Raw genomic sequence first — 12,626 nt, forward strand, 5'->3', positions numbered from 1 at the left:
CCTTTCACCCTTCTCCTCTCTGCCCTGCATCCTTCTCTTCTCTGCCTTACACCCTTCTCAGCCACCCCCTTGCATTCTTCCCACCCAATGGCGGGGGCTGCCACCTGGAACAATGGCACCATTTCGAAAGCATGATGAACTAAGGCTTGCCCTGACTGGGCCCACACCGGACGCACTGGCGATCCGGGGGGAGGGGGGGGGAGGCAAGTGCCTCCCCTTGCCCCCCCCCTGCGGACGCCCATGCGGCTGTGCCTAGTTGAAGTTGGCTGACCAAAGTCCAATTGAACAACCTGTAAAGCAAACGTTGTTCTTTTGGACTTGCTGCATTTCTTTTAGGTATCACGGTAGTTCAAAATCTCTCTGCTTAGCCTAGTGTGCAGCCTGGCTGGTATCTTGTTGCTTCTTTATGTCTGTGCATCCTGATATACAATACAAAAAGTTACATTACACCAACAGCAGTAAAATCTTAGAATGGTACTATCATTGGAGTCTTGTGCTTTTCTGAACCCGAAGTGTACTTGTCTGTGTAACTAATTCATGTCATGGCGTGTGTCTAAATTGCAAACCTGCCATAAGACCCTTAATGTGGCGATTTATGTGTGAAAATGCAGTCTTTTCACTTGTTTAAGCATGAATTTGGAGTGATATTTGGCGCTGCACCCACACACGTGGTCTGGTTCCTGGCGCACATAACCATGGCTGCAGCGCACAGAGACCCCATAGTGCCGCACACAGAGGAAAAAAATTAGAGGGAGCATTGGCCCTGACTCCGTTCCAACTGAGGGTTATAAGTTGTTATTAGAAGAGATGGCCCCAGAAATGATGACCCTTTTCAATGCTATATATAAGGAGGGGAGAAAATTCCAAATTCTTGGAATGAGGCTATTATTATGTTAATTTTAAAACCAGCTAAGGATCCCAAAAATCCTGATTCGTATCATCCTATCTCCTTAATAAATGTTGATCTAAAAATATATACTGGCATATTGGCGGGGAGATTGGCTACGGTGGCAACGCAATTGATACATCCCGATCAGAAAGGGTTTGTTCCCAAGAGACAGATACAAGACAGATACAAGATCTAACACTTTCATGAATAGGAACTATTGATTTAGCGGTTGAAAGATCGATCCCATTGGCGGTGATCACAATAGACGCCGCCAAAGCCTTTGATCGGGTTTGCTGGTCATTCGTGTGGGCCGTTCTACACACAATGGGATTTAGCTCCAATTTTATCCGGGCAGTCCAAATGTTATATGAGAAACCCACGGCTAAAATTTGCTGAATGGGGTTTTAACTTGAGGATTCGAAATTAGGAGGGGGCCGAGAGAGGAATGCCCCCTGCCCCCCTTCTTTTCGATATATATCTGGAACCACTCGCACACAAATTAGGGATAGATAAGATCATTCCTATCAACCAGCTACCGACTCATAGTAAAATAGCATTTAATGCAGACGATCTTGTAGTTTACACTTCTGATCCAACACAAACACTTTCAAGAATAGAATATCTGACTGCTGAATTTGGTCACAGAACTAACTTAAGACAAAATCCTAAACTTACTACCATTTCGGTATTCACAGAAGGCACTTACTCATTTTTGTATTCACAGAAGGCACTTACTCATTTTTGTATTCACAGAAGGCACTTACTCATTTCGGTATTCACAGAAGGCACTTACTCATTTTTGTATTCACAGAAGGCACTTACTTATTTCGGTATTCACAGAAGGCACTTACTCATTTCGGTATTCACAGAAGGCACTTACTCATTTTTGTATTCACAGAAGGCACTTACTCATTTTTGTATTCACAGAAGGCACTTACTCATTTCGGTATTCACAGAAGGCACTTACTCATTTTTGTATTCACAGAAGGCACTTACTCATTTCGGTATTCACAGAAGGCACTTACTCATTTCGGTATTCACAGAAGGCACTTACTCATTTTTGTATTCACAGAAGGCACTTACTCATTTTTGTATTCACAGAAGGCACTTACTCATTTCGGTATTCACAGAAGGCACTTACTCATTTTTGTATTCACAGAAGGCACTTACTCATTTTGGTATTCACAGAAGGCACTTACTCATTTCGGTATTCACAGAAGGCACTTACTCATTTTGGTATTCACAGAAGGCACTTACTCATTTTTGTATTCACAGAAGGCACTTACTCATTTTGGTATTCACAGAAGGCACTTACTCATTTCGGTATTCACAGAAGGCACTTACTCATTTCGGTATTCACAGAAGGCACTTACTCATTTTGGTATTCACAGAAGGCACTTACTCATTTCGGTATTCACAGAAGGCACTTACTCATTGATGAGTAAGTGCCTTCTGTGAATACCAAAATGGTAGTAAGTTTAGGATTTTGTCTGAAGTTAGTTCTGTGAATCGGGCCCAGAGATACACATTTCATCTAGGTATGAAGGATTAGTGATTGTGTGGGCCTGCACAGACTCAACCCAAGATACTCAGGTTACTGGCGGGTCTCTGCAGTTGATGCATTAGTCTCCTGAACTATCTGCCTGGCTTATCCAGCAAATGATCAGATGAACCACTGCAATCTGCCACATGCGCAGTCACAGTCTGTGGGGACTACATCTTTGAGATGGAAGTTCACCCCAGCGCCAACATGAGTGCAACGGTGAGCAGTGGAACACATTAACAACTTTTACTGTAGTCTGACATGGAGTAGGGCTATTAAAGAAACAAAGGCCTGATGTTCTTACCTACTGTTCTCTACTGCCTTTGTGGCATATTCAATTTGAAACACTCTGCCATCAGGCGAGAAGGTGGAACCAGGTACCATCCATACCAGGCCCCTTGAAGGGACTGACTAGAGATTCCTTCAAACTTTGAGCCTGGCTGGAGTCGCGCATGTGAAGCGCTCTCATGCCATGGGCGTGAAGCCGGCGGCCTGCCATGCTATGTATCCATCCCCACACCTCTCAGCTGGCAGCTTCTGTGCCAGGCACACACTCTACAGTTAGTACACGATGAGGAACACGCAAGCTTCCAGTCAGGTCAAACAGGATGCCTGGAACCAATGGAAAGAAAGCAATACTTATGGAAAACAAGCTTAGGCATAGCCAATGGGTATCGCCTTTGGGACCTCATAAGTGTTTAGCCATGCAACACTTGATGTTGTTGCACCAACGATATTGTGCTGCATAACTAAACACTTATAAGGCCCCAAAGGCGAGACCTATTGGCTATGCCAATGCTTGTTTGAAGTAAGGAAGTGAACCTTTTGAAATGTTTTGGGGATATGAGTTGGTAACATAGAAAGAAGATCTAACACAATAGGAGAGATCCTCATTTTTATCGCATCCAGGCGTCCCCACAAGGAAAGAAATCAAGGATTCCAGGAGGACAGAATATCTTCCACCTTCGCTGTTAAATCTTTCAAAGTGACTTTTAAGCCTCCTCTTTCCACAGCCTCCACCCCTAAACCAGAAGGCAGTTCTAATGTGTGTTCATTTACGAATAACAGCTGCTATAACTAGGATTTCAGTCCATAAACAGCAGCAGTGTGTACCTGGGACCGCGTTTGGGAGTCGGGATCATAAATCCGAAAGCGAACAAGGGCAAAAATAGCATTATTTATTTATTTGCGGGTTTATATCGCGCTTGAATCGACTCCCGAAGGAGTATCTCTGCGTGTGTGTGTGTGAGGACAACTTTAATAATCTATTGATTTAAAAATGGCTAATCGCTACCCCGAAAGGGTTTCCCGGTGCTGAGTTCGGACACCGTTTGGCGAGAGCCGCAGGACTTTGAGTTGCAGAACATCCAACGCTGTAAGTCTTTTTGACTTGTCTAAAGTTAGAGGGCACATAGGACAAGGGCAGAGCTGTCCAGTTTGTGTCCACTCAGGAGGAAGAGGAGCGACGTCCAGATGTGTGTGTGCGGGTGCAGGGGTTGGATCCCAGTGGAGATTGGCAGGACGGATGGACCGTGCAGGGAGAGGGTGTTTTGTGTGGTTGTGCAGGGTGGCTGGTCCTTCCTGGCACGAGGGTTCATGAGGCACCCAGAGATCTTAAACCAGGAACACTTCCTGATAGGGGCACCGTAGCCCTTTAGGATGTCGCGATACATGGGACCGGGCAGGAAGGCCGAGGATCTTCTGGCTGCGGCCATGGACCCATGTACCTCGCACCGTGGAACACCCATGCAAAGGACATGGTCCTAGTGCAGGCGGGAGAGGATAGTCCTTCGACCACTGTCTTCTGGTTGCTAATGGTAACCAGGTAAAGATATTCCTCTGCATCCGCAGGGTGAGAAACAACGTGCGGGAACATTGTGACACGTTGGGGCGTGCTCAGATTGTTGAGTGGGACTCCTAGATTTGTGTCCGTAGTAGATGTCACAGGAGTAGGACCAGTCTGGAGGCAGCGCTGGACATGTTTCCCAAACAATAAAATAAAATCTCTGTTTTTAGGTCGAGCCTAGGGCAGCGCGCATGCGCTACTCACTCTGCGAGGCATGCTGTATTAGAGCATACACTGGAAGCCCCGCCCACTCCCCGCCCATATTTTTAATTAGCTTGTGTCACTGTCCTTCGTAAACGCTGGCTTCCGACTCATTCTTAGGCTTGTTAGTCCCTCCTTGGTACTACCTTGTCTGCATTTGTAACCTCCCATGAGGACTGGCCCTTTTACTGGTCTTGTTACACGGTCAGCTTTACCTTGGATGTAAGCACTATTTTATTAAATGATTTGCCCTTATTCCACCCACTACGTCGCAGCATGCCGCCCACTTTTATTTTAATGTTTACTAATGACGGTCCACTTTAACTATAGCAGACGCGTTTTTAAATGTATTTATTTATTTTAGCAGTGCGTTCTGCTTTAAGTATAGCAACTGCCCCTATTTTTTTTTTCTATTTCTTTTTTTGTTTACTAGTGCCCATGCCGCGCTTTCACATTCTTAGTGGCCGTGCCAATTTCTTTACACAAACTGCATCTAAAGGAAGGGACGCGGCTTCAATAAATGTGAAAGCGCCGCATGGGCGCTAGTAAAAACAGATATTTGCAATGCAATAGGTCTCACGTTTGCGAGAGTTTAAGCGATTACCAATAGCTTAAACTCCCGTACATGCTGCAAACCCCATTGCATTGCAAATGTGTATGTCCTATGCCGCTGAGGTGCGTGCGCCTCTGGTGTAATTGCTGGATATTCTGGAAACACGTGCAGGGGCGGCTCTAGGCTCATGGCGGCCCTAGGCAGGGAGCGTAGGTACGGGGGCCCTGGAAGAGGGGTCCGGGCGGGACGGAGCCCCCCGGAGCTCAGGAAGGGGGTCAGGGTCTTTTGAAGTGGAACAGAGCCGGAGGCCGCCAAATCCCTGCCAGGGGCCACCACACAAATATGTATCCATCTTCAGAGGATTATTATATTAAGGATATATATTGGCGTGGCGGCCCCTGGGGTTTGGCGGCCCCTGGGGTTTGGCGGCCCTGTGCGGGTGCACAGCTTGCACATGCCTAAGGCCGGCCCTGGCACGTTTATTTTTGAAATAGGGTAGCACAGTGTCGGAGGCTCTCGGACAGCACACCTCCTGCCCGCCCTTCAGATCTGTCGCTTGTCTCGCGTGTCCAGGTGGACAACTGACATCCTTCTGAGGGCCTCCTTTGCACAGGCCCAGCCGCCTCCTGACTGCTTAGGTGTCAGATGCACCAAGATCAGACGCCTTCGTTCTATTGTGGAGTGTGAGCCGTAACTGGGGCAGGACTGGCCCTAACAGAGCATGGGGATGTAGACAAATGATGTCTCTTCTGTATCTTCGTGACTGTTTTTTGTCTTCCAGAGTTTGCGTCTGTGTACTACTCAGAGACAAACCTATAGGTACTTCGCAACCTTTGGAGTCACAGGGTCTGGCGAGCTCGAGAGATTTTATTATTATTATTATTAGGGAGATTTATAAAGCGCCTGGTTTACGCCTACAGGCGTGTCCCCGCGCTATGAAAAGTGGGGTAAGCAGTACAAGCAGCCAGCACAACCGTCTACCGTCTGAATAAATGAGTCTTAAGTTTTTTCCTAAACATGGGTTCTGAGGCCTCCAAACGTAACTCTGCCGGAAGGTCATTCCACTGCTTCGCTACCAGGTACCTAAATGACCTTCCCCCCATACGCGATTTCTTGATTTTTGGAATTTTCAGGAGACCTGTGCAGGAGGAGCGCAGAGTCCTTGTGGGCTCATACCTGGTGACCAGACTCTGTAGCGGGGCAGGGGCTTTGCCACCCAGAATGCGGTGACACGTGGCAAGGGCCCTGAATTCCACCCTGCTCCTAACAGGAAGCCAGTGCAAGGCCTGGAGTGCTGCCTTTGAGGCAGATCTTCTTGGAAGCCTCAGAATAAGGCGAGCGGCGGCATTTTGCAGCACCTGGAGGCGCTTGAGAACCTTTCCCGTGGTCCCCAGATAAAGCAAATTGCCGTAATCCAGGCGTGAAGTGACTAAGGCATGTACCAGCGTCCGACGAGCAGAAATGGGCAGGAAGTCCAAGACCTCTCTCAGAGTTCTTAGGACTCCGAAGCAAACCCCCACCACTCGGCCAATCTGGGGGCCAAAGGCCAGGTCAACTTCCAACCACACCCCAAGATTCCTTACTTCCTGACAGGGAACAGGTGTCTCTCCTAGGCAGTGCGGCCACCAAGCCGACGTCCATACTGATGGGCATCCCCCCACCACGAGCACCTCGGTCTTACTGCCATTAAGTTTCATGCAGTTGGCGGACATCCAGGTTGCCAGTTCTTGCATGCACACTCTGAAATTGTCCGCCATCAGACCAGGTGCGCGTGAGAGGGAGACGACCAGCTGCGTGTCGTCGGCGTAGGACACCAGACGAAGTCCATAGCTTTCAACTATGGCCGCCAGCGGGGAGACATACAGATTAAACAGAGTCGGGCTCAGGGACGAGCCCTGCGGCACGCCCTGGCCCAACCCAAACTCCCTAGAGTAACACTCTCCCTGGCGGACCTGAAAGCATCTGCCTGTCAGGAAGGACCGAATCCACCCAAGCGCAGCCCCTGAGACTCCTCCATCGTTCAGACACTGTAGCAAGGTGGAATGAGCTACAGTGTCGAATGCTGCGCTTAGGTCCAAAAGGATCAGAGCCATGGTTTGGCCTTCATCCACTCCCTGCCGTAAGGACTCTACTGCCATTAGAAGCGCTGACTCCGTCGAATGCCGTGGGCGGAAGCCGAACTGAGAGTCATGGAGAAGGGAGGCTTCCTCTACAAAGCCCATCAGCTGGAGATTAGCAATTTTTTCAGCAACCTTTGCCATGTATGGTAAAAGAGAAATAGGGCGAAGATTGTCCAGCCTATCATAGCTGATATTGGGCTTCTTTTGCAGAGGAAGGACTACCGCCCGCTTCCAGGCCTCAGGGACAGTGTGGGTCTCAAGAGAGATGTTCAGGAGATGGCGGATATATGGCTCCAGAATATGCAGACTGCCCAACAGGCGCCTAGGAGTAGTGGGATCTCTTGGGGAGCCTGATCTTATCGAACCACAGATCTGAATGAATTTTTCAGTAGGCGGGATGACAAATGTAGTTAGCCTCTGGTGCCCTCCCCTTACCCCACATTCTGCTACAGTCTCGGAGTCTATGGTGGCTTGACTAGGAAAAGCAGAGTAAATCTTTGCCACTTCATTAGCAAAAAACTCTGCTACTCGGTTACAGCTATCCACCGTACAGAATTCTTCTGGGACTGCTGCAGGTTTCCCGACCGAGAGAGATTTGTAAATTAAAAACAATTCCTTCGAGGAATTTTCTGCTTCCTTGATCCTGGTGTCAAAATACATCTTTTTAGCCTTTCTAATTAGTCTATGGTAGTTGCGCCTGCTTACAACATAGTCCATCCTAGTTTGAGCGGCATAGTCTGATCTCCACTGCCTTTCTGCGCGTTTACATGCGCTCTTGGCCATTATGACATATGTATTGATTTGAAATCAATCAAGAATAAAAAAATTTGGGAGGAGAGGAAGGTTTTCAGGAAATCTATAGAGACATTTGTCTTGGGCTGATGGTTTACCATGAGGAGTTCATGCACACGTATCATTGTGGCCTCTTCTGCGGAGCATGCTTGTGTGTTGTCTGTTGAATAGATACCTAGGGGCATATTATCAAGAACTGCTTTAAAATTATTGCTGGTTTAGTGGCAGAAAACTGCCGCTAAAGCGGCGATAATGGGCTTGATAATATGCCCTTGTGAATTCCCATAGAAGTCCATGTTGTGCTGTGACCACAACACTGTGCTGAGTTCCAGGCAGCCTTCATTCTATTCAAAGGTAAAACGAGCTACTGGGAGCTCAGCTCATGATACTCCCCCAATATAGTTTAACTTTTGCGTCACAGGCTGTGGCGAGATCGGAAGCTGTTCAAACAGACATATCAGATAAAAGTCTCACAGGTACATGAGTGTTCTAGCCTTGGACGAGGCAATTCCGTAAAGATTTAACATTTTTTTTAATGAAAATCTATGCTACTTATTAAATGGACGTAATTGATGCCCGCTCAATCGTGCATAGCAATCAAAGTAATGTAAAGTGCCTGCCCACTGCACTTTTCTTCTCTTCCCACCAATACAGGCAGCTGCAGTTTGACTGCACATGCATGTCACACTGCAGATCTGGCCACCCTTGCACAACACAACAGTGCCTTGCATGTGGGTCACACTTCAACCAGCATGCTTCCCGCCAAGCCTCCCCCCTTTCATTGTGGCGTGCTAGCCACCTGCTGATTCACTTCAATGCCTGATCATGGAAGGAAACTGTATTTCAATGCAATTACAATACAGACCTACTACAGAGAATCCCCACATTTGGTTTAAATATAAACACTTATGGAAACAAAAGAATGGCAAAAGAATCACATGAGAAAGAAAAATCCATTGAATCTGCCACAAAATATTTTTTAAATGTTTGCAGCTTTAAGGGTGAATGTAGCTAAGAGAGATATGACAATGTGAGCAGTGAAGCAGTGAGTACATGTCTTGCTCATACTCGCCTCTGAAGGAGCAGGCAAGCAGCTGCAATAGAGGGAGCCTCAGGCTCGGGAATGAGAAACTGGAATGGCGACCAGAAATGCTTATTGGTAAATGCGACTCTCTGCTCCGAGGTCAATTGGCTTGTGTTACCAGTGCAAGAGTTTGGTCCTGGGGACTTTTTGTGCTGCTGAGAGAGGAAGATTGAAGAAATATCAGAGAACTGAAAAGAGGAAGCAAAAAAATGGGGAAACAGCCCATCTCCACTCTCCCCAAAAAAGTCATTTTTAGGTCGAGCATGGGCAGCGCGTGCGCTGCTCTGCGAGGCCTGCTGTATTCAGGTAGGGACTTGAAGCTCCGCCCATCTTTTCAATTGCCTCCTGTTACTGCAGTTTCTAATTGGCTGCTTTTGATTCATGAATAGGCTTAGTAGTCCCTTCTCTGTACCGCCTTATCTGCATTTGTAACCTCCCATGAGTACTGGGATTGTTAGGTCTCGCCTGAGCTAGCGCGCATGATCTGCTCTGCAAGGCTTTTAGTAAGATCTTTTAAACTCTGAACACATGCTTGTGCGTGTGCTTTTTTTTAAAATCACCCGCATTTGGCCTCTGTCTGCATCTTTCTAAGAAAGACAGCACACAATTGGCCCAAGCGGGTGCATCTCCCGCCTTCTCTGTCCCCTGGCCTAGGGTGCTCGGGAGCAGCAGCAGCGTCATCTGTTTCCAATTATCGTTAATTGGAAACAGATGGCGGTCGCGCTGTCCCGGGTGAACTGCAATATGGGCTTGTTTTTTATTGCACCATTACCTTGGAATTTAGCGAAAGTGTGGCAGCGGTTTATTGAATTGCTTCATAGCATCCTTGAACACAGCTGGGAACAGTGCCAACTCCCATGCTTGGGGTATAAAAATCTAGCCGAAGGCCCACTAACATATGTAATTTCAAAATGGTCTCAACACATTTCTGGGAAATTAGCACTTACTGCAAATATTGAAGCCACGTGTCCGAAATCGGGTACACCTCACCCTGATGCAGTGTGCGGGGTAAGTCATCAGTTACTGCAGAGAGACCCAGGAGCATGGGGGAGGGGCAGATCCACCCTGATCCAGTGTGCGGGGTAATTTATTTATTTATTTATTTTATCAACTTGTAAGGCGCAACAGCTACCCAAGAAGGGTTTCCCGGCGCACGAGACTACACAGCATAGAAAATGGAACGATCAATTCAGTCGTAGAACGGTTATTGATCGAACAACCAGGTTTTTATTTCTTTTCTGAACTTGGAATAGCTCTCCTCTTTGCGTAAATGGGGTGGTAATGTGTTCCATAAAGATGGACCTTGATGGGCAAAGGATCTCCCTCCCATTCTGGAGAGCTTGAATCTGGGCACACAATACGTTGCAGCTGAGCATGACCGTAAGTTTCTTTTAGGAATATATGGTTGAACTAGTGCCTGAAGATATTTTGGTGCCGTGCCTGCTTTTATTTTAAACATATAGTTTAAGGCCTTGAATCTTATGCGGTTTTTCACTCGGAGCCAGTGAAGTTTCCGCAGATAAGGGGATACGGGGGTATTTTTGGGTATTTGACACAGAATACGGGCAGCCGCGTTCTGTATCATTTGAAGTCTCCTTATTATTCCTTTGTTTGCACCAAGATATAAGATGTTCCCGTAGTCAAGCCGGGAAGTAACTAAAGCATTGACTACTGTTTTCTGCATGGAAATGGGCAGCATCCCTACTATCTTTTTAAGCCATCTTAGGATGGTGAAACAGAGTCCAACCACCTTACTGGCCTGTTGCTTCATGGACAAGGCATTGTAAGTCATCAGTTACTGCAGAGAGACCCAGGAGCATGGGGGAGGGGCAGATCCACCCTGATCCAATGTGCGGGGTAAGTCGTCATTTGGTAGGGGGGGTGAAATGGGCGATAATTGGCCTGGTTATGCACATCTGCAGAATGATTTCTACGGTGGATGAGTTCTGGGGTATCTTCCAGCAGGAAGAAGCAGGGTTGATTACATAGGGCAATATGGGCTGGTTCTAAGGTCTAAGGTCACTAGGTTATTAGAGACAAGAGAAGGGGCAAAGGTCACCTTTGACAATGACTTGAGTGTCCTATCCTCCCGTTGCAGGTGTGCCACTGATCACAACGTGGACAACACCAGTGAGATCCTGCGGGAGTGGCTGAAGGCTGTCCAGAAGGATTACCACGCGGTGGAGTGGCGGACCCAGGAGGAGCCCAGGTGAGTCTCTTCACACCTGCCAGGGTTGTGTGGGAGGAGGACACTACATGTGTGATCCGGCGGGCTCCATAGTGTTCCCTCTGTGCCCTTCTCTGTGGTGTGTGAGTGGAGGGAGCCTGTGTAACCCTAAATGTTGTCCAATACACCTCCTTTGCACGATGCGACACCTAGAAGAGACTTGTCATCCTAAATGGATGGATCGATGCCTCCCTCAGGTGAGCGGATGTCATAGAGCTGGTGGGGGACATGTGTGTGTGTGTTTGTGTACACACCTGTATGCACACATACATCACCAGACTCTTCCAGATGTCATGCAGAGGCCAGAAGAAGACTCCAGTGATCTGTGGTGTCCCCTTTACCATAGGTCATTGGCCATGTTGTACTGTTAGCTCCACCTCATTTGTTGGCCAACGCCTCTAGACAACTTGATGCACTGTCCATAAAGCCTCCCTTTCTTGGCATATCTACTCCGCAAAGTTAAACACTGGTTCAATCGTCCTTCTGTTTATGGAAGTGTCTCGGGGTTATCCTTGAAGTCGTGTAGAGCCGTTGGTAAGAGACAACTGCCTGAAACTCAGCATTAATAAAACAGAAGTACTGATCTTCGGGAACAATACCGCCCGTGGAACGACTCCTGGTGACCTTCAGAACTAGGACTCCCACCCGCACTAACAGACCGTACCCACAACCTCAGCATCGTCCTGGGCAGCAAACTCACAATGAAAAACCAGATCAACAGTCTCCTCCGCTTGCTTCCTCACTCTGCTCATGCTCCGCAGGTCTTCAGATGGCTCCAGGTCTGCACCAAACGTACCGTCACTCAAGCCCTAGTCACCAGCCGGCTGGACTAAGGCAACGCACTCTATGCAGGAATTTCCTCGCACCTCCTGAAGAGAATACCGACCATACAGAACTCAGCGTTGAGACTCACCCTCGACCTCACAAATCGAACCCACATCACCCCCCACCTCAGGAAGCTCCTCTGGCTCCCCATCCAGAAGAGATGCCAACTCAAGATTCTGATCCACACCCGCAAAGACCTCCACGAACAGGGACCATCATACATCAACCACCGCCTGAACTTCCACCAACCCTCTGGACACCTCTGCTCCGCCTCCCTCCACCTCGCTCACACCAACCGCATATGTCGAAGTCACAGCAGAGGGGGCTCCTTCTCCAACCTTGAGCCCAGGCCCTGGAACGACCTTCCTCTCCACCTCCCGGCCTCACCCTCGCTACTAGAATTCAGGAAAGTACTCAAGGCCTGGCTGTTCGACTGAGCCTCGGCAGGAATATCCACAGTGCCTGGATGCACTCATGGGTGATTAGCCGCGCTATACAAGCCTTGTTCGATTGATTGAGAGACAGCGCTTCTCTTCAGGTGTGAGG

The 12,626-nt window shown here is 48.1% G+C and overlaps 1 protein-coding gene across 1 annotated transcript in view; it reads left to right on the forward strand.

The window, feature by feature from the left end:
* Positions 1-12,626, forward strand: part of LOC144761117 (putative inactive glycosyltransferase 25 family member 3) — a 165,393-nt gene that overhangs the window by 36,554 nt on the left and 116,213 nt on the right. The window contains exon 2 of the mRNA XM_078646574.1: positions 11,127-11,237. Coding sequence (XP_078502700.1) covers positions 11,127-11,237 — 111 coding nt within the window. The remainder of the gene's footprint in view (positions 1-11,126; positions 11,238-12,626) is intronic.

This window comes from Lissotriton helveticus, chromosome 5_2, assembly GCF_964261635.1.
Source record: "Lissotriton helveticus chromosome 5_2, aLisHel1.1, whole genome shotgun sequence".
NCBI classification, from domain to species: Eukaryota; Metazoa; Chordata; class Amphibia; order Caudata; family Salamandridae; genus Lissotriton; species Lissotriton helveticus.